At 40.6% G+C, this 23,892-nt stretch overlaps 1 protein-coding gene across 5 annotated transcripts in view; it reads left to right on the top strand.

The window, feature by feature from the left end:
• The window catches only part of cita (citron rho-interacting serine/threonine kinase a), a 154,297-nt gene that overhangs the window by 81,783 nt on the left and 48,622 nt on the right, over positions 1 to 23,892 (top strand). For all 5 annotated transcript variants that reach the window (XR_013200761.1, XM_077222380.1, XM_077222360.1 and 2 more), the window contains exons 18-26: positions 172 to 297; positions 685 to 780; positions 3,036 to 3,152; positions 5,918 to 6,027; positions 12,429 to 12,603; positions 14,066 to 14,263; positions 17,422 to 17,475; positions 19,753 to 19,950; positions 23,229 to 23,422. Coding sequence is in view for 4 of the 5 variants with exons in the window: in XM_077222380.1 (XP_077078495.1) it covers positions 172 to 297; positions 685 to 780; positions 3,036 to 3,152; positions 5,918 to 6,027; positions 12,429 to 12,603; positions 14,066 to 14,263; positions 17,422 to 17,475; positions 19,753 to 19,950; positions 23,229 to 23,422 (1,268 nt within the window). In the remaining variant the exon portion in view is untranslated. The remainder of the gene's footprint in view (positions 1 to 171; positions 298 to 684; positions 781 to 3,035; positions 3,153 to 5,917; positions 6,028 to 12,428; positions 12,604 to 14,065; positions 14,264 to 17,421; positions 17,476 to 19,752; positions 19,951 to 23,228; positions 23,423 to 23,892) is intronic.

The following is a 23,892-nucleotide window of genomic DNA, read 5'->3' as shown; positions in this document are numbered from 1 at the left end:
TATCATGAAGTAATGATGATACTTTCGGGATCAAATATGTTAAAAAAAAAGTTTCTTTATGCAAAATATGATTTCTTTCTTGTGATTTTGGTGTGTAATATGAATTAGACAGTTTTTATGTGATTTCCTGAACCTATAATAAGTGTTAAATCGTGACTTTCTTACTGTCAGGAGGGCAGAAAGACTTTGGAAAACCAAGTGAAGCGTCTGGAGATGGTGGAGCGCCGAGAGAATAAACTGAAGGACGACATCCAGACCAAATCCCAACAGATCCAACAGATGGCTGAGAAGATACTGGTGAGAGACGGATCAGACTAGCAAAGATTAAACCACTAACACGCCTCCTTAACCAGCTGACCTCACACACACACACACACACACAGGTCTCTATTCACGTTTGTCTTTGCACCGTCATCCTTGTGCATCTGAGTATCCTGCAGATTAGCATATAACAACAGAACACACACTCACACTAACAAGATGTCCCATCTGCTGCCACACACACACACACACACCTCTTCACCTCTCGATGAGGAACACACACACCTTCAGGCCGTCCCGTCCACCAGCACACGGCTTCTCAAAGCAAGTCCATTTCTTCACTTCTAAAGCTGATGGGTTTTAAAACATCACTGGGTGTGTGTGTTAGCTGACGCTGGTGTGTGTGTGTGTGTGTGTGTTCAGGAGCTGGAGGAAAACTTGCGGGACACGCAGGCGACGGCGCAGAGGATGGAAGCTCATCTGGTGCAGAAAGAGCGGCTCTACGAGGACAAAATCAAGGTAAAATTGAACTGAACTATCGTCTTCTGTAGAGCTGGATCGAGCTTGTTTCTTATTTCATGAACTTCACACACTTACTGTTGTGAATAATGACACTGTTGTCCTTTTAGAGCTGCTTTACAGCATCATAATTGATGAAGTTTGCATCATTGATTGTTATTTTCCCGTTTATTATTGTGAAGCTGCTTTGAAACAAAATGTATTGTATAAAACGCTATAGAAATGAAGCTAATGACAGTCAGAATAATGTGTGCAAGTCAGTCTGTTAATGACAGAAATGAAAGAGGAACATGACAGATGCATCACTGCTTTGTTCTGCTGTCAGTGGATGGGCGATACGGCAAAATATCACATCAAGATTTATTTTTATTTTTTTTGAAAAATCATGATTCACGATTTTATCCCCATTTTTTTATTTTTTTTTATTTTATTTTTGCTTTTTTGCAAGTGCCGGATCAGTACAGCCAAATTAATTTCCCTATTTTAAAAGTGTAGCCTTACAAGGTAACTCTTTCCCTGCCATCAACATTAAACCGCATATAAATCAAAACTGCCTGATGTTAAGGAAATGAAATGTTGATAGGTATAGTTGATGGACCCGATCTACTCCATCTGTGTTTTGATCATCGTTCTGAATGTGATTCGGACTAAAACACGATTTTCTCAGCTTTTTGCTCAAAATGTTGCTGTTCTTATGAAACGTACCCATGTTTAAGTGTTGATAAAAAAAAAGAATGCATGAAACTAGAAAAAATGGGGTCATTTTCTTTTGTTTAATAGGAGAGTTTTATCTTTGATGTATTGCATGTTCAGATATTCATGCAACCAAATATTCGTGGGACCGTGAAACTTGGTGCTGGCTGGCAACTTCTTTTTTTTAAACGCTGGAGGGGAAAGTGTACAAAATATAAAAGTGTTAACAAAATATAAAGAATGACATCTTTATTTCGTTGTTTTATCTTTGTTATTAAAAATAAGAACAAAGCTGCACATTACAAATACAATATAATATACAAATAAAGTAACTGCTGTATTTTTTTCACAGTTAGTAGGTGTATTTAACAGTTGTAATCAAACTCAATGAATCAATAAATGCAGAAATAAACTCTTCATAGACTTCACTGAATCTTATCAAAGCTGCTGGTTATTCAGTCTATTGTTGCTCTTTGTCTGTTGTTTATTTATAAGTTTATTAGGCTGCTGTCACTTTAAGACCGAATGCACAGATCTAATATACAGAACCGCATCTGGTTTTCTCCAAACTGTTTACATTCTCTTAATACATAAGTGTTTATTTAGACCTAGTGTGCATTGACAGTTTAATTTGATTTTTAATGTTAAATAAATAATTAAAAATATATTTTTGTTCAGCAAGGATGCATTAAATTAACCAAATATGACACTTATAATATTTATACATTATTATCAAAAGATTATATTTCAAATAAGTGTTGTTCTTCTGAACTGACTATTCATTAAAGAATCCAGGAAATATAAAATATCACAGTTTCCACAAAAATATGAACTGTTTTCAACACTGATAATAATCATAAATGTTTCTTGAGCATCAAATCATCATATAGTAATGATTTCTGAAAGATCATGTGACACTGAAGACTGGAGTAATGATGCTGAAAATTCACAGGAATAAATTACACTTTATTATATATTCACATAGAAAACAGCTGATTTACATTATAATAATATTTCACTGTTTTTACTGTATTTTTGATCAAATATATGCAGTTTGGTGAGCAGAAGAGACTTTCCAAAACATGAAATAATCTCACCAACCCTAAACGTTTAAAAGGTAGTTTATAGATAATCTTTAATCAGAACGTTTGTGGTGTTCCTTCAATTACTTTTTCCTTCTTTTTAAAAAAAAAAAGTTTAAATCCAAGACTTTTATTCTCACTCTATAAAAAATGGATAAAATGTATAAATAAAAAGTCTTTTTGCTTGAAAATCGTAATTTCAATGCTTTGTGTTTGTGTACAATGCATCATGTTTGATAAGAAAGAATCAGTGTCTCTAATCCTGCTGTCATTAACGCCACAACACACACTTTAGAGAAGTTTCTATTTGATGATCATGTGAACGACACTGATCTGAACATCATTCAGTTGAGATTTTCACATTGGTTGTCATTGCCAAATCAAATCCATTTCTTGTCATTTCATCAATTCAAAGTTGATCAGAACTCGTATTGGTGAACCTGCTGATCTGTTGAGCGGTGGTAATGATGGTCTGTGCAGGTTCTGGAGGCTCAGATGAAGGCAGATCTGGCTGATAAAGACTCTCTGGAGCAGAAACGAGCTCAACACGAGGAAGAGGCGCGGGAGAAATGCAAACTCATCAGTGAGCAGAAAGCGGTGAGTGTCTCGTCTTCATCTGAAGCGTGTGTGTTTATCAGGGTTTCAGAGTTCACACACACCAGTTCAAGACTGAAGCCTGTCACATCGGGAAATGTGTGCTGATGATTAATTATCTTATGAATTATTGCGGTTAACAGTTTAATTCGGTTTTATTCATGTTACTGATACATGATTTTTTTGTTGCTTGAAATCATATATAAAATAATACTACAAATTATGGTTTACTGTAATGCTGTTAAATTAATATTTATATAATTATTTATAATATAATATCATGCAGTCTGATTAAACAAACAAACAAACATTCATTTCATGTATATATTTTTATGTACCGTTTTATTACATTCTTTATTCTTTCACTGGAAAAAGCGACAATATTGTGCATTTAATGGAAATTCAAGTGCTCACATTTCTCTTATTTAGATGGTAAAATGTGATTAAATTGTTATAACCAACTGCGATTAGATTGCATAACCACAACCAAACGATTAGTTAATAATCAGGACAGGCCTAAAAAGTTTTATGGGTTATAAATGGATGTTTTCACTGATGAATTTGCATGCTGATTAGGGCTGTAACGATACACCAAACCCACGATTCGATTCGTATCACGATTTTTGACCCACGATTCGATTCGTATCGCGATTCTATCACGGGGGCGGGGCTTGAGGGGGCGGGGCTTGTGGTGAAAAAAAGAGATTTTGAGAGAAGAAAAAAAGGGGATCCCCCTTTAGATGATTCTCATGGGGGGGATTTTTTTTGTTTGAGGGGAGAAAGGGGGGGCATTTTTTCCAAACAAAATTATTACATTTATCTTGCCTAAATGTTTGCGCTCATTGCATTTTTACAATGGGGTAATAGCCTATTGTTGTTAAGAATTTACACATCACAAGGAAGCTTGATTTAAATTGTTTAATTAAATTGAAAAAAGTAGCACAAATAAATACAATAGAATAAAGATACAAATAAAGACAATTAAAGAGAAAAGTTTTTGAATAGGTCTAACACTAGTATTTATATACAGATACTGAATAAAGTAATCAAATGGAAAATAACACTGGGTAGTATTTTAGTCCTGAATAAATTAAATACATAGGCTATTAATCCTGATTCCTTTAACTTAAAGCCATCTTTTGTTGTTTTGACAACAAAATTAATGACAGACACATATGGCTGCCGCCACTTTAAGAGCTAGTGCACGGATCCTGTGTTCATTATACTGGCATGCGTTTTATGTTTATTAAAGACAAAACCGACTATAGCCTATTTAGAGTAGCCTACTCACAAAGACCGAAATTGACAATTTTGCGTGTTAAAGCAATATAATCCGCGAAAAATAGTTACTAGCCAGCTGTTTTTGAGGCGGATTTTCTATGAATGTGCGCATAGAAAATAATCTCAGAGAGCGCGCGAGCACTGATTAGTTTAAAATCGCTTGAATGTTTAAACTGGTAAGACTTAAAAAGAATTCAGTCACGATGCACTGCTGGCCCGATTGTGCAAGTGAATATTCCGTCATGTCCCGACCTTACAGTCTATGGTCCCGACTCCAAAACGCGAGTGTGTATTATCGCCGCAGCGCTTGATGGCTGCCTTGCACAAAACATTATGAGAAGAGATAGAAGACGCGCGGCACCGCTGAACACTCACGCTGTTTGTGAAATTGCGTCTGGAAGATAGTTGTTAAAAGAATGATTTTATTTTATTATCTGTGTGGATTACGATTGCGGGAATTTCCCACATTATAAATGGGAGACCTGCGGGAATGATTAGAATTATGCGCAATACCCGCGCCGAAATTCGAGCCCTGGTTCTGGACAGGAAGGATAACTCTGGGAGTTGGAAGGGGTGTGATCGCGATTCTGCCTTCTCACATCGCGATACAGGATCGTGGACCTGAGTATCGCGATTTCGATTTTATATCGCGTATCGTTACAGCCCTAATGCTGATTTTAAGTGATGCAACGCTATAATATTGGCCGATAACCGATAATTCTTTATATTTGAAAGTAATAATAATTTAATGATAAATATATATGCCGATACTTGAAAGCTCATAAACAATATATTGGACAATAAATCTAAATCCAAATTTATATATAAGTTTGAGAGCCTGGTTATAAAAACAAAGGTCCATGTCTCAAGCACACAATTATAATGATCTCAATATAATCTTATGTAGCCGATATAATCATATTTCAAGCATTCAAAACCATCATGTTGAACAGTGCGCATCTGAAGTGTCTCAGCTGAAGGAAATAATACATTAATTATCGATAACGATATATTGGCCGACATATAGAGCATCCCTATTGATTTTAAACATTAAATTATGTGCACATTATATTAAAATGATTTTATATAATTTCTTGATTTATGATAATAAGAAATATAATTTATAAATGTATCATTTGGGATGAGATTCGCTCTTCTCATTTTCAAGCCTTTCAGCCCTTCATCCAGTTAACCCGTTTAGCTAACTAGATTAGCGTGTCCTATCTTATGGCTGATCTCAGACTCACATGCTCACCGTGTGAAACTGCCCATCTAACAAATAAAAGTTTTCCCTAATGAAGAGTTTATCATTAGCAGCCAATTAATTTTTTTGTGTTTTAATTAACTCGTCTTATGGGCTTTGATGTCCTGTTATTAAAAGTCAAGTGTTTAATATACAACACTAGCGGCAACAAACGATGTTTCTAAACTGGTTTCTCACACAACGAACATCTGTGTCCTGATGCTGAGTGTGTTTCTCTCCACAGACCATCAACGCCATGGACAACAAGATGAAGAGTCTGGAGCAGCGCATCGCCGAGCTCTCCGAGGCCAATAAACTGGCGGCCAACAGCAGCATTTACACACACAAAAACATGTAAGAGCCGCAAACATGATATCAGACACCAGAAACCGGCCCGCTTCAGACGTGTGCTTCCTGACTGGGTTATTATTATCAGTACCTGCGGTCCGAGTGCTATTGTTCCTGCTGCTGGATTCTCTTAATTCTATCGAACCCTAGTGGATTTATACTTTATATTAAGTGGCTTTAAGCACTTACATTGAAACTAATAATTTGATACAATGGACTTATTGTGTGGATACTTGTTTTTACATTTGTACTTATATTTTTAAAATACCTGCATGTAATTAATGTATGTAATTACTTTTGTAATTACACTGTTGACCCTTCCCTTACACCTTAACCCACCCTTAAACCGACCCGTATCACACACACCTGACCCAACCTTACCCGTATCACACACACCTGACCCAACCTTACCCGTATCACACACACCTGACCCTAACCTTACCCGTATCACACACACCTGACCCAACCTTACCCGTATCACACACACCTGACCCTAACCTTACCCGTATCACACACACCTGACCCTAACCTTACCCGTATCACACACACCTGACCCAACCTTACCCGTATCACACACACCTGACCCAACCTTACCCGTATCACACACACCTGACCCAACCTTACCCGTATCACACACACCTGACCCAACCTTACCCGTATCACACACACCTGACCCTAACCTTACCCGTATCACACACACCTGACCCTAACCTTACCCGTATCACACACACCTGACCCAACCTTACCCGTATCACACACACCTGACCCTAACCTTACCCGTATCACACACACCTGACCCAACCTTACCCGTATCACACACACCTGACCCAACCTTACCCGTATCACACACACCTGACCCAACCTTACCCGTATCACACACACCTGACCCTAACCTTACCCGTATCACACACACCTGACCCTAACCTTACCCGTATCACACACACCTGACCCAACCTTACCCGTATCACACACACCTGACCCAACCTTACCCGTATCACACACACCTGACCCTAACCTTACCCGTATCACACACACCTGACCCTAACCTTACCCGTATCACACACACCTGACCCAACCTTACCCGTATCACACACACCTGACCCTAACCTTACCCGTATCACACACACCTGACCCAACCTTACCCGTATCACACACACCTGACCCTAACCTTACCCGTATCACACACACCTGACCCAACCTTACCCGTATCACACACACCTGACCCAACCTTACCCGTATCACACACACCTGACCCTAACCTTACCCGTATCACACACACCTGACCCTAACCTTACCCGTATCACACACACCTGACCCAACCTTACCCGTGTCACACACACCTGACCCAACCTTACCCGTATCACACACACCTGACCCAACCTTACCCGTATCACACACACCTGACCCAACCTTACCCGTATCACACACACCTGACCCTAACCTTACCCGTATCACACACACCTGACCAAACCTTACCCGTATCACACACACCTGACCCAACCTTACCCGTATCACACACACCTGACCCAACCTTAACCGTATCACACACACCTGACCCAACCTTACCCGTATCACACACACCTGACCCAACCTTACCCGTATCACACACACCTGACCCAACCTTACCCGTATCACACACACCTGACCCAACCTTACCCGTATCACACACACCTGACCCTAACCTTACCCGTATCACACACACCTGACCCAACCTTACCCGTATCACACACACCTGACCCAACCTTACCCGTATCACACACACCTGACCCAACCTTACCCGTATCACACACACCTGACCCAACCTTACCCGTATCACACACACCTGACCCAACCTTACCCGTATCACACACACCTGACCCTAACCTTACCCGTATCACACACACCTGACCCAACCTTACCCGTATCACACACACCTGACCCAACCTTACCCGTATCACACACACCTGACCCAACCTTACCCGTATCACACACACCTGACCCAACCTTACCCGTATCACACACACCTGACCCAACCTTACCCGTATCACACACACCTGACCCAACCTTACCCGTATCACACACACCTGACCCTAACCTTACCCGTATCACACACACCTGACCCAACCTTACCCGTATCACACACACCTGACCCAACCTTACCCGTATCACACACACCTGACCCAACCTTACCCGTATCACACACACCTGACCCAACCTTACCCGTATCACACACACCTGACCCAACCTTACCCGTATCACACACACTTGACCCAACCTTACCCGTATCACACACACCTGACCCAACCTTACCCGTATCACACACACCTGACCCAACCTTACAAGTATCACACACACCTGACCCAACCTTACCCGTATCACACACACCTGACCCAACCTTACCCGTATCACACACACCTGACCCAACCTTACCCGTATCACACACACCTGACCCAACCTTACCCGTATCACACACACTTGACCCAACCTTACCCGTATCACACACACCTGACCCAACCTTACCCGTATCACACACCTGACCCAACCTTACCCGTATCACACACACCTGACCCAACCTTACCCGTATCACACACACCTGACCCTAACCTTACCCGTATCACACACACCTGACCCAACCTTACCCGTATCACACACACCTGACCCTAACCTTACCCGTATCACACACACCTGACCCAACCTTACCCGTATCACACACACCTGACCCAACCTTACCCGTATCACACACACCTGACCCAACCTTACCCGTATCACACACACCTGACCCAACCTTACCCGTATCACACACACCTGACCCAACCTTACCCGTATCACACACACCTGACCCTAACGTTACCCGTATCACACACACCTGACCCAACCTTACCCGTATCACACACACCTGACCCTAACCTTACCCGTATCACACACACTTGACCCAACCTTACCCGTATCACACACACCTGACCCAACCTTACCCGTATCACACACACCTGACCCAACCTTACCCGTATCACACACACCTGACCCAACCTTACCCGTATCCTACACACCTGACCCAACCTTACCCGTATCACACACACCTGACCCAACCTTACCCGTATCACACACACCTGACCCAACCTTACCCGTATCACACACACTTGACCCAACCTTACCCGTATCACACACACCTGACCCAACCTTACCCGTATCACACACCTGACCCAACCTTACCCGTATCACACACACCTGACCCAACCTTACCGGTATCACACACACCTGACCCTAACCTTACCCGTATCACACACACCTGACCCAACCTTACCCGTATCACACACACCTGACCCTAACCTTACCCGTATCACACACACCTGACCCAACCTTACCCGTATCACACACACCTGACCCAACCTTACCCGTATCACACACACCTGACCCAACCTTACCCGTATCACACACACCTGACCCAACCTTACCCGTATCAAACACACCTGACCCAACCTTACCCGTATCACACACACCTGACCCTAACGTTACCCGTATCACACACACCTGACCCAACCTTACCCGTATCACACACACCTGACCCAACCTTACCCGTATCACACACACCTGACCCAACCTTACCCGTATCACACACACCTGACCCTAACCTTACCCGTATCACACAGACCTGACCCAACCTTACCCGTATCACACACACCTGACCCAACCTTACCCGTATCACACACACCTGACCCAACCTTACCCGTATCACACACACCTGACCCAACCTTACCCGTATCACACACACCTGACCCAACCTTACCCGTATCACACACACCTGACCCAACCTTACCCGTATCACACACACCTGACCCTAACCTTACCCGTATCACACACACCTGACCCAACCTTACCCGTATCACACACACCTGACCCAACCTTACCCGTATCACACACACCTGACCCAACCTTACCCGTATCACACACACCTGACCCTAACCTTACCCGTATCACACACACCTGACCCAACCTTACCCGTATCACACACACCTGACCCAACCTTACCCGTATCACACACACCTGACCCTAACCTTACCCGTATCACACACACCTGACCCTAACCTTACCCGTATCACACACACCTGACCCAACCTTACCCGTATCACACACACCTGACCCAACCTTACCCGTATCACACACACCTGACCCAACCTTACCCGTATCACACACACCTGACCCTAACCTTACCCGTATCACACACACCTGACCCAACCTTACCCGTATCACACCCACCTGACCCAACCTTACCCGTATCACACACACCTGACCCAACCTTACCCGTATCACACACACCTGACCCTAACCTTACCCGTATCACACACACCTGACCCAACCTTACCCGTATCACACACACCTGACCCTAACCTTACCCGTATCACACACACCTGACCCAACCTTACCCGTATCACACACACCTGACCCTAACCTTACCCGTATCACACACACCTGACCCAACCTTACCCGTATCACACACACCTGACCCAACCTTACCCGTATCACACACACCTGACCCTAACCTTACCCGTATCACACACACCTGACCCAACCTTACCCGTATCACACCCACCTGACCCAACCTTACCCTTATCACACACACCTGACCCAACCTTACCCGTATCACACACACCTGACCCTAACCTTACCCGTATCACACACACCTGACCCAACCTTACCCGTATCACACACACCTGACCCTAACCTTACCCGTATCACACACACCTGACCCAACCTTACCCATATCACACACACCTGACCCAACCTTACCCGTATCACACACACCTGACCCAACCTTACCCGTATCACACACACCTGACCCTAACCTTACCCGTATCACACACACCTGACCCAACCTTACCCGTATCACACACACCTGACCCTAACCTTACCCGTATCACACACACCTGACCCAACCTTACCCGTATCACACACACCTGACCCAACCTTACCCGTATCACATCTCAATAGCAGCACAAGTGTTTTACAATGCAACATGAACACAATAAGTACATTGTACATATTTTTCAATGTAAGTACATAATACTTAAAGCCACTTAATATAAAGCGGGAACGATTTGTGTTCATCTTATGTCATTTCAAACGTGCACGTCGCATGATTATATTATATAAAGTCAATATATTGTTTTTTGTTGTTGTTGGTTTTCAGCAGCAGTGAAGTATTTGTAGAAAAAGTCACTGGTTTAGCTAGTTGTAGAAACGCATGTGAATGATTATATGAATGAGTTTAGATTAATTTGAAAATTGATTAATCATCGTTTAATCAACTCTCTGACAGTGCGATATGTAATTTCTATGATAATGACATGAGTAGGTCGCTCGTTTTGCAAAAAAACAAAAACACTTTAATATTCAAAATATTATTTTTAAAACATCTGATAGCATTATTTAAAGCCCCCCTGTAGTCAATCATTTTATCCTTTAAAACTCATCTTTGATCACCAAAATTACATATTAAAGGTTTTTTCTTTAAAATTTCTTTATGCCTTTAAATATCTTGAATGTAACTCGACACCCTTGCCTCATTTAGTATGCGCGGTTCTATGAATATGCAAATGAGCCCCGCCTCCACTCACTCAGAGATCCACTCGTTGACGATCACACGTTGATCTGATTGGTTACAAGGTAGTTTGTGACGTCAGAAACACCAGCGATTTCAAACCGTGTTTTTGAGACTGTCTTTGGTTCACTGCAGTTTTAAGCAGAAAATACTCAGCAATGCTGTCGACTTATGAATTTACACATGGTTTGTGTTAAAGCGTATTAAAAACACCACATAGACACATAAACAACATTAAAAGCTGGATTTACACCACAGGGGGACTTTAAAAATCAAATCATCCAGCTACGAGTTGAATCACATCATTACAAACTTTGATTTGACGCATAAATCAAGTGTTTTAGATTTAATGGGTGACGGAGGAATTACAATATTTGACATTTTGCAGTTTAGCCAAACAAAAACAATTTGGTTGTTTTGAGAAACACCTCAGGAGAAGCTGAAATGAGTTTATTGAAGAAGAAATCTAATTCACTTCTTTTACTGGAAATCAAGGCATCAAACATCTTAAAAATCATGTGCATTTATTTCTTCTCATTTATTTAAAAAAAGAAATTATATTTATTTTTATTATTTTATTATCAATTATTATAACCCGTCTTTTTCATGCATATTTGTTAGGATGTGTTTTATTAGTTTGCATTTAAAAAAGAAATGTAATTACAAATGATCGTCTGTTAAAATACCAAATAAAAAGATTTAAACAACATGTGCAGAGATTCGTCTGTAAAGCACTGTGTGTGTGTGTGTGTGTGTGTGTGTGTGTGTGTGTGTGTGTGTGTGTGTGTGTGTGTGTGTGTGTGTGTGTGTGTGTGTGTGTGTGTGTTCCCAGGAAAGCTCAGGAGGAGATGATCTCAGAGCTTCGGCAGCAGAAGTTTTACCTGGAGTCTCAGGCGGGAAAACTAGAAGCCCAGAACGCCAAACTAGAGGAACATCTGGAGAAGATGAGCCAACAGGAACAGAGCCGGAAGAGCCGTATTCTGGAGCTGGAGACCCGACTGAGAGAGGTGAGACGATTCGCTCGCTTCCACTGGACTAAACACTGTATCCCACAGTCAGAGCAACAGTGGGAATAGTTAAAGGGTCATCGGACGCACATTTTACACAAGATGGTCTGATTCTTTAGGGTGTTCATGTAAAGTTTGTAATATACTTTGGTTAAAAATCCTCAATGGTAAATCCTCAAATGTAAAACATCAGCTTTTTTACCTCCTCAAGAACAGCTCTGTTCACAGTGACCCTTTTCGGTGCATGTCTCTTTAAATGATAATGAGCAACTGCCCCCCCCTCTTCTGTGTGTGTGTTGATGCAAGACAAGTAAAGTGATGCCTTGGCGGACAGTATACAAATGGCTGAGGGCAGAAATATGCTAATACGGCACAGTCCGTTAGTGGTTGTGGGTGGAGCATGAGCAATATGACATCATATTGCTTAGAAAATTAAAGCGGCTCGTATTTCGAATGGTTTTAAAAACATATTGAACAGTGTTTTATTAAAAATGGAAAAATGCGTAAAGTTTACTGTGATTGGTAGGTTTAGGGGTCGGCTTAGTGTGTGTGTGTGTGTGATGGGTAGGTTTAATTTGTGTGTGTGTGTGATGGGTAGGTTTAGAGGTTGGGTTAGTGTGTGTTTGTGTGTGTTCGATGGGTAGGTTTAGGGGTCGGGTTAGTGTGTGTGTGATGGGTAGGTTTAGGGGTCGGGTTAGTGTGTGTGTGATGTGTAGGTTTAGTATGTGTGTGTGTGTGTGTGTGTGATGGGTAGGTTTAGGGGTCAGGTTAGTGTGTGTGTGATGGGTAGGTTTAGGGGTCGGGTTAGTGTGTGTGTGATGGGTAGGTTTAGGGGTCGGGTTAGTGTGTGTGTGATGGGTAGGTTTAGGGGTCGGGTTAGTGTGTGTGTGATGTGTAGGTTTAGTATGTGTGTGTGTGTGTGTGTGTGTGATGGGTAGGTTTAGGGGTTGGGTTAGTGTGTGTGTGATGGGTAGGTTTAGGGGTCGGGTTAGTGTGTGTGTGATGGGTAGGTTTAGGGGTCGGGTTAGTGTGTGTGTGATGTGTAGGTTTAGTATGTGTGTGTGTGTGTGTGTGTGATGGATAGGTTTAGGGGTTGGATTAGTGTGTGTGTGATGGGTAGGTTTAGGGGTTGGGTTAGTGTGTGTGTGATGGGTAGGTTTAGGGGTCGGGTTAGTGTGTGTGTGTGATGGGTAGGTTTAGGGGTCAGGTTAGTGTGTGTGTGTGTTTATGTGTGTTCGATGGGTAGGTTTAGGGGTCGGGTTAGTGTGTGTGTGATGGGTAGGTTTAGGGGTCGGGTTAGTGTGTGTGTGATGGGTAGGGTTGACGTGTAGGAGACGGTATCTACAGTTTGTACAGTACAAAACCCATTCCAAGTACAGCATAACTAACGTGTGTGTGTGTGTGTGTGTGTGTGTGTGTGTGTGTGTGTGTGTGTGTGTGTGTGTGTGTGTGTGTGTTTCAGATGGGTCTGGAGCATGAGGAGCAGAAGCTGGAGATCAAGCGTCAGGTGACGGAGCTCACGCTGTCTCTGCAGGAGAGAGAGTCTCAGATCTGCAGTCTTCAGGCCGCGAGACACGCGCTGGAGAGCCAATTACAGCAGGCCAAGACCGAGCTGGAGGAGACCACCGCCGAGGCAGAGGAGGAGATCACGGCGCTCAGAGTGAGAACATCACATCACACGCATGTGGACACCTTTTAGGATAATATAGTTATTTGAAGTACCTCTGATAATACATGTGTCAGACATTCGAGAGATACAGGCATAGAAGAAGGTGGTTATATGAGAGTTGGTCTTAATCCCAAATTTCTCTGTCCTCTCACACCATCATTCCTCTATGTTTCTTTGGGCTCGGATTGAGCTTATATACACCACTGATGGACTTACAACTTCCTTGTAAGGTAGAAAAATATGTTGCTTATGTTTAAAATGGAATGTATACCTCATGCTTACACATGGAATAACCCACTTTCCATATTAAGAAACTCTTCCCTCGGTGTATACATTCGTGGTACATATGCATCAGTACAACATCTCTGCTCAGTACACATGTACAACACACTCTGACCTCGCAAATTAATAACAAATGCAATAATTTAACAACGATTTCACATGTTCAGGGTTTTCTAATGTCGGTTAACGGTCACATCAGGGTTATTTTTATTAATAAAACCATTAAAAAAAATGTTGTTACTTGAAATAAAAAAATTAAAATTAATGTATGTTAAAAAAAACATAAACTTGTTTTATTTCAGCTAGTTGGCAAGGGAACATTTTTCATTCATTCAGTTTAACTTGAAGTACTAAAATAACTAAAACTGAAAACAGAAAAATACTATATAGACAGTTTTTTTTAAACAGAAACTAATATAAAAACATTCCAAAGTTACTAAAACACAATTAACTAAAATGTAAACAGAAAATATAAAAATAAAAACTAATTCATATATATATACAGGTCTTTCTAAAAAAATTAGCATATTGTGATAAAGTTCATTATTTTCCATAATGTAATGATACAAATTTAACTTTCATATATTTTAGATTCATTGCACACCAACTTAAATATCTCAGGTCTTTTATTGTTTTCATTCTGATGATTTTGGCATACAGCTCATGAAAACCCAAAATTCCTATCTCAAAAAGTTAGCATATTTCATCCGACCAATAAAATAAGTTATTTTTTAATACAAAAAAAGTCAACCTTCAAATAAATATGTTCAGTTATGCACTCAATACTTGGCTATTTTTTTGAGAAGGACCTGTATATTAGCTTCATCAGCTTCAAAACGACAATAAATATCAAAAAAACAACAACAAAAAACAAATATAAATATAAAAGACGCTCCAGCACCTTTAAAATTAACATAAATAAATATTTCTAAAATAACAACTATACAATTTTTATATATATATATATCTTATATATTTTAAAAATATATATATTCAGCTTTTATTTTAAAGTTGTACGAGAGTGTTTGTGTTCATACACACACACACACATATATATATATACAGGTCCTTCTCAAAAAATTAGCATATTGTGATAAAGTTAATTATTTTCCATAATGTAATGATAAAAATTAAACTTTCATATATTTTAGATTCATTGCACACCAACTGAAATATTTCAGGTCTTTTATTGTTTTAATACTGATGATTTTGGCATACAGCTCATGAAAACCCAAAATTCCTGTCTCAAAAAATTAGCATATCATGAAAAGGGTCTCTAAACGAGCTATTAACCTAATCATCTGAACCAACTAATTAACTCTAAACACCTGCAAAAGATTCCTGAGGCTTTTAAAAGCTCCCAGCCTGTTTCATTACTCAAAACCGCAATCATGGGTAAGACTGCCGACCTGACTGCTGTCCAGAAGGCCATCATTGACACCCTCAAGCAAGAGGGTAAGACACAGAAAGAAATTTCTGAACAAATAGGCTGTTCCCAGAGTGCTGTATCAAGGCACCTCAGTGGGAAGCCTGTGGGAAGGAAAAAGTGTCGCAAAAAACGCTGCACAACGAGAAGAGGTGACCGGACCCTGAGGAAGATTGTGGAGAAGGGCCGATTCCAGACCTTGGGGGACCTGCGGAAGCAGTGGACTGAGTCTGGAGTAGAAACATCCAGAGCCACCGTGCACAGGCGTGTCCAGGAAATGGGCTACAGGTGCCGCATTCCCCAGGTCAAGCCACTTTTGAACCAGAAACAGCGGCAGAAGCGCCTGACCTGGGCTACAGAGAAGCAGCACTGGACTGTTGCTCAGTTTTGCATGTCATTCGGAAGTCAAGGTGCCAGAGTCTGGAGGAAGACTGGGGAGAAGGAAATGCCAAAATGCCTGAAGTCCAGTGTCAAGTACCCACAGTCAGTGATGGTCTGGGGTGCCATGTCAGCTGCTGGTGTTGGTCCACTGTGTTTTATCAAGGGCAGGGTCAATGCAGCTAGCTATCAGGAGATTTTGGAGCACTTCATGCTTCCATCTGCTGAAAAGCTTTATGGAGATGAAGATTTCATTTTTCAGCACGACCTGGCACCTGCTCACAGTGCCAAAACCACTGGTAAATGGTTTACTGACCATGGTATTACTGTGCTCAATTGGCCTGCCAACTCTCCTGACCTGAACCCCATAGAGAATCTGTGGGATATTGTGAAGAGAAAGTTGAGAGACGCAAGACCCAACACTCTGGATGAGCTTAAGGCCGCTATCGAAGCATCCTGGGCCTCCATAACACCTCAGCAGTGCCACAGGCTGATTGCCTCCATGCCACGCCGCATTGAAGCAGGCATTTCTGCAAAAGGATTCCCGACCAAGTATTGAGTGCACAACTGAACATAATTATTTGAAGGTTGACTTTTTTTGTATTAAAAACACTTCTTTTATTGGTCGGATGAAATATGCTAATTTTTTGAGATAGGAATTTTGGGTTTTCATGAGCTGTATGCCAAAATCATCAGTATTAAAACAATAAAAGACCTGAAATATTTCAGTTGGTGTGCAATGAATCTAAAATATATGAAAGTTTAATTTTTATCATTACATTATGGAAAATAATGAACTTTATCACAATATGCTAATTTTTTGAGAAGGACCTGTATATATATACACACACATACATTTATATTAACACATATTTCACTGGCCCATAGCAATGAACCAAAAACAGGCTATTTAATTGTAAAGGACAAAGATAAGGTGTAAAATGGTCATGAAAACTTTTTTTTTTTTTGGAAACATGGACTAAAATTCATAATAGTGTTTGAGCAGATACTGCATGACACACACACCACAGCATCTGATCATGTGTGTGTCGTCCTCCTTCAGGCCCACAGAGATGAGATTCAACACAAGTTCGACGCGCTGAGGGACAGCTGTTCGGTAAGATTTCCCACAATCCCCTGTTCTCTGCAGTATGAAAACAGTGCAGCATCAGCATGTTGTGCTTTGCTAGCATGATCTCAATCTCTCCGTTTGGCTTGACGGTCCTCAGGGATCGGGTACAGAGCTTAGAGAGAAACTATTGATCAGAACAGCCGAAGAAAGAAGAGATCTAAAGAGTCGGTATCTCCTCCTCTTGGCCGTGACACAACACTGATGCCTCATTTATCCTTGATCACAGACCCCAGATCAGCAGATTCACTCGCACCAGCCTCTAAATCTAGTTAAAGGCTTCCTAACTCTCCAACAGTGATTATGGTAGAGCGACTCTAATGTGTTTGATGGATGATCAGCATAATTAAACTTATTGCACTGCAAAAAAATGCTTTTCTTAGTGTTTCTGTCTTGTTTCCAGTCCAAATATCTAAAAATTCTTAAATCAAGATGCATTTACTAGATGAGTAAAATGCCATAAGATATTATGACTTGTTTTCTGGGGGGATATTTTTTTATCGCAAAATAAACAAATAAAACAACTGAACTAAAACAAGTTTACATTTTTTTTAACATACATTTTTTTTGCAACATGCACAAATTATCCCCCAATGGGTTCCAAAAAATAATGTTAATTCAAACAGAAACAAGATTATTTTCCTTACCCCATTGGCAGATCATTTAGCTTGTTTTAAGCAAAAACTCACTTAATTTTTATTTATTTCCCCCAGATAACAAGACTTAATATTTTATGTAATTTTACTACTTTAGTAAATGGGTCTTGATTTAAGAATTGTATGATATTTGGACAGGAAACAAGACAAAAATACTAAGTAAGAAAAGCATTTTTTGCTTCTGGAATCGAATAATTTTTATCAAATAAAATTTTTGACTCCTTATCGATTCCTTTGTGAGCATTTCAATATGACTTTACACAGTTCAAGCGCGAGACGACTAATGCACTGTTTTCTGTGCTGTAGGCGTGTGTAACTATATCAGGCAACTCTTAAAGAGACAGCAGCCTAATATTCATGCAACGTCTCTATAATAACAACACTAAACAAACAACAAAAGACAGAAAATTCAATCGATCTTGACTGAATAACTTTTGTAACTATATTTGTAATGTATATTTTATTTATAAAGTGTTATTTTACATTTGATTACAGTTTCTGTACCTGAATACCTGTAAATCTTAAAACATTGTTTATTTCAATCTTAAAACTTTGTTCAGTTGTATCTATTAGTTGCGATTTGCTATTTTTTTAATTGTTCTTTTTTTATTACTGAGTGTTTATTGTCTTTAATAATGCTTGACATCTATATTAGTTCGGCTTGTTGTTTTTCTATGGTATTTTTAAACCACAGGCAAACGTTCCTTGTGTAAGTGTTGATTTGTGTTCATGATATTCAGCTACAATTAAATGTTTTGCAAAAGTAATGTGAATGATTTTTTTTTTTTTTGCCTTATTGGAATTGAAATTAGGAATCGATAAGCAAAATCGGAATCGTTAAAATTAAAACGATACCCAACCCAACCCTAGTTGTCAGTGAGGATGATGATGATGATGATAAAACTGAGTGTCTCTGTCACAGGTGTTGCCTAAGCTTTAATGTTATGAGATGGCGCTTTTTATCAGGAATCATTTTTAAGGACTTATTTATGGATCCAGAATGTATTTTGCAATTTTTAGCACGAGTACATTTAAAGGTGCATTGTGGGATATTTAGATATCTGTTGACAGAAATGCAATATAATATACATAACTATGTTTTCAGTGGTGTATAAAGACCTTAAATAATGAAGCGTTATGTTTGTATTACCTTAGAATGAGCCGTTTCTCTCTATACACACCGCGGGTCCCCTTACATCGACATGTTTTACGGTGACCCTTAACGGACAAACGCGTTTCGTCACTATGTTGTTCTTTGTGTAAAGAAGCTGCTAAAGTCAGCGAATAAAACACTGACACAATGATGAACAAGTAACGATAATATTCGCAATAACATATCGTTTTACTAAATAATAAAGTAAACATAATTTCTTAATTTATCTTTGTGAAGAAACCTCATTGTTTAACTGGCTACTCTCTGCTGTCTCAGACGACAACATCACTTCCTGTCGCCCACCATAACTTCTGTTGGGTGCAATTCACATCCTCACCACTAGATGCTGCTAAAAATCACACACTGCACCTTTAAAGACTTTTTTTATAGATTTATTTTTTTGTTTTTGTTTAAGTTGATATGGCAATAAACTCAAATACTACTGCTCTGTCACAGGTGATCACAGACCTGGAGGAGCAGTTGACCCAGCTGACCCAGGAGAATGCCGAGCTGAACCGGCAGAACTTCTACCTGTCCAAACAGCTGGACGAGCTGACGCTGGAGAGCGAGGAGAGACTGCAGCTCAGTCAAGATGTGGACCGTCTGCGCAGAGAAGTGGCCGACCGAGAGATGCACCTCAACAACCAGAAACAGGTGCTTCATCTGCACACACACACACACACACACACACAACTCCATATGTGGAGCGAATCCGGGTGTCTTTGCACTCACGGTTCCCTGAAAGTGGAGTCAAGTGTCTTTGGGGCTGTTTACACGACACCGTTTTCAACTAAAAACGTTAAACTTTCTTGCGTTTTGGCCGTTCATTTACACAACAACTGCGTTTTGGGTGCCGGAAAAACGGGTTTCAAAGTGCAAGTTTTTGAAAACGTTCTCCGTGTAAACAACAAAAGCCAGAATCTCTGAAGACGATGATGTCATGCACATGCATATTACGTGTTTAGTCTATAGTGTTTCATCACCATCTACTGGCCTGGGAGCAGAATACAGCGTCCTTTATTTAGTCCCCCTGTAGTCAATAATATTATCCCTTAAAACTAGGGCTGGGTACCGAGTTCGGTACTTTTTAGGTACCGACCGAATTGCCTCGATACTACCGAGTACCGAAACATGTCTTGTTTTTCGGTACCAAGTTTCGGTACCTAAGTGGTTAATCTCGTCAACGTCAGTGAAACAATAAACATGCAGCATGATTGGCTGTGGCGGAAAAACACTAGTTTACGTGGCTGCCCAGAGACGTGGCTCGTCGCACGTGAGGCTGTAGTGTGTGTGTGTGTGTGTGTGTGTGTGTGTGTGTGTGTGTGTGTGTGTGTGTGTGTGTGTGTGTGTGTGTGTGTGTGTGTGTGTGTAAGCGTCCAACCCAGATAGATAGAAAATATGTGGAAATGATCAAAAGTGTACCTATGTACCCGACTCGATGCCATAAGCACACGATGCAATATTTTCGATAAGATAATTGCTGCCAAGACCGGTAACACGGTAAATCTACACTTAAAAGCGCACAGAATACACTCGAGAGTAGAAAGTTTATCAGCCTTCGACTACAAGAACTTGAGCGCGTCACATATAAACCAAAACTCAGCGTATAGGATACTTGCCTCACAGACACGAGAAATAGTTCTATATATGTTCAAAATATGTCTACTTTTAAACGAAACAATTAGAAATAAATAGTTTGATTACCTAATCCATATAGGCGCGCGCGCGTTCACTACTGCAGGGATGACGAGTCAGCATCGCAAATTCACAATAATCATCTTTGCAGCCAACACGTTTAGTAAACACTTGTTCATTAATAAACAATTAAAATATCTCCTTGCTATCGTTTCCCGACACATCCATAATCATTAGGCTACTTTTGCCAGTGCTTTGCGTAAGCTTCATGTGTGCTGCGCGCGAGGCATATATACCGCACCCCAGTAGCCTATATTTAATTAAATTCAACTTTATTTGTATAGCATTTTTCACAATACATATCATTTCAAATGAGCTTTACAGAAAATGCATTTGTCTAAATTACAATTTAGAGTGATCTGTTATCAGAGGTGACTGTGTGTAATGCATTTCAATTAATTTTCATTCAGTTTCATTGTTAAACAATGCATTACGTTAAGGCAGAAACAATGAGCTCACTGAAGTAAAGAATACATGTTGTTAAATGATTAGGAAACATAGAAAACTTTAGCACTGGTGCTTTTTTACAGACTCAAAATATGAGTGTAAAAAATAAAAGTTTTTTTTTTTAGGTAATGTTATATGGATAAAATTGGTATCGAAAAAAGTATCGTTCAGGAACCGGTATCGAAGTCAAGGTATCGGTATCGAACATTTTGTTACGATACCCAGCCCTACTTAAAACTTATCTTTGATCACCAAAATTACATATTTAAGCTTTTTTCCTTGAAAAAAAATTATTCATGCCTTAGGGGGCTTTTACACTGGGCTCGTTTGCTGCGGTCCGAGCCCGGGCGCGATTGTTCCCGGCGCCCCCCGCAGCGTTGGTCTGGTTTCACACTCAACTTGATTCTATCGAACTCTGGAGCATTTGCGTGCATCTTACGTCATTGCAAACGTGCACGGCGCATGATAGAAAACAAGACGTGGGTCAATATATTGTGTTTTTTTTATTAATTTGGTGCTATTATTTATAGCTGAGTAAACAACGCAGGTTAACTGTGTGTGTTTCACATAATCTGTCTTTCCGCTGCTTGCAAATGGACTCTTTTGAGGAGACAGTGGATTTCCATTAATTTGTTGCCCTGATTACACGCACTATGCGTGAATACACTGCAGACTCACTCTTGCTCGTATCCAGGGTAAATCTTCATCCCTTACGTGTGTTTTATTTAACTTAATACATCATAATCGGCTAAAACGCATGCGCAGGATACTTTACTTCCTGAACAAGTGCGCATCCGAGTCCGTGTTGTTTTCACATACACGCGAATCGCAGCACGGTTCGGGAGCAACCGAACTCAGACCACCTCCTCCAGGCAGTCTCGAGTTCGATACCCCAGTGCGCACCTGGGTCACATGACAGCGTTCACATTAGCGATTTTTCATGCGAACCGTGCCCCGTTCCGAACTAAACTGCCAGTGTGAAAGTCCCCTTAAAATATCTTGAATGTAACTCGACACCCTTGCCTCATTTACTATACGCGGTTCGATCAACACCATTGCTGAGTATTTTCTGCTTAAAACTGCAGTGAACCAAAGACAGTCTCAAAAACACGGTTTGAAATCGCTGCTATTTCTGACGTTACAAACTACCTTGTAACCAATCAGATCAACGTGTGATCGTCAAAAACTCGAGCATGCACAGGTAGAAACACAGGTTTAACTCTATAATGTTCTTTCCTTTATAATTTTATCATTTAAAAACTCATCTTTGATCACCAAAATTACATATTTAAACATTTTTTTAATTGAAAAATACCTTAAAATATCTTGAATGTAACTCGACACCCTTGCCTCATATAGTATGTGCGGTTCTATGAATATGCAAATGGAACCCGCCTCCACTCACTCACTCACTCACTCAGAGAACCACTCGTTGACGATCACACGTTGATCTGATTGGTTACAAGGTCGTTTGTGACGTCAGAAACACCAGCGATTTCAAACCGTGTTTTTGAGACTGTTTTTGGTTTTTTACTCAGCAATGCTGTCGACTTATGAATTTACACATGCTTTGTGTTAAAGCACATCAAAAACACCACAAAAGACCTATTCGGACGGTAAATGTTTCTCATGTGGACGTCTGTAAAAATATATTTGCATTCGGATGGCGATTTATTGACGGTGGAGGAGAGAGTTTTGTAATCCCAGAAACGCGTCGCATGATTATCTGCTGTAAATAATATGTCATATGCTTGGGAATATTACAAATAAATGTGTGTGTGTGTCCGCAGAACATCGAGACCCTGAAGACCACGTGCAGTATGCTGGAGGAGCAGGTGGTGGAGCTGGAGAGCCTGAACGACGAGCTCCTGGAGAAGGAGAGACAGTGGGAGAACTGGAGATCGGCTCTGGAGGACGAGAAGAACCAGGCGGAGCGCAGAACCCGAGACATGCAGAGACTTCTGGACAACGAGAAGCAGAACCGGTAACGCAAGCACACCACGTGTACATTAAACTGATCAAAAGTGACCTTTATAATGTTATAAAAGATTACATTTTCAAATAAATGGTGCTCTTTTGAACTTTGTTCATCAAAGAGTCCTGAAGAAAAAATGCGTCAGTTTCCACAAAACAGTTTTCAACATTGATAATAATCATAAATGTTTCATGAGCAACAAATAATCATATTAGAATGATTTCTGAAGGATCATGTGACACTGAAGACTGGAGTAATTGGTCAGCTTTGATAACACTTTACTATATATTCACATAGAAAACAGCGGTTTTACATTGAAATAATATTTCACATCTCTGATGGATCTCTGAGTGTGTGAGTGAGTGAGTGGAGGCGGGGCTCATTTGCATATTCATAGAACCGCGCATTCTAAATGAGGCAAGGGTGTCGAGTTACATTCAAGATATTTTAAGACATGAAGAATTTATTTTCAAAGAAAA

This window comes from Siphateles boraxobius, unplaced genomic scaffold, assembly GCF_051911475.1.
Source record: "Siphateles boraxobius isolate OS27281-9 unplaced genomic scaffold, OSU_SipBor_1 120, whole genome shotgun sequence".
In the NCBI taxonomy this organism is placed as follows: Eukaryota; Metazoa; Chordata; class Actinopteri; order Cypriniformes; family Leuciscidae; genus Siphateles; species Siphateles boraxobius.
This window is presented reverse-complemented; position numbering and strand designations above follow the sequence as displayed.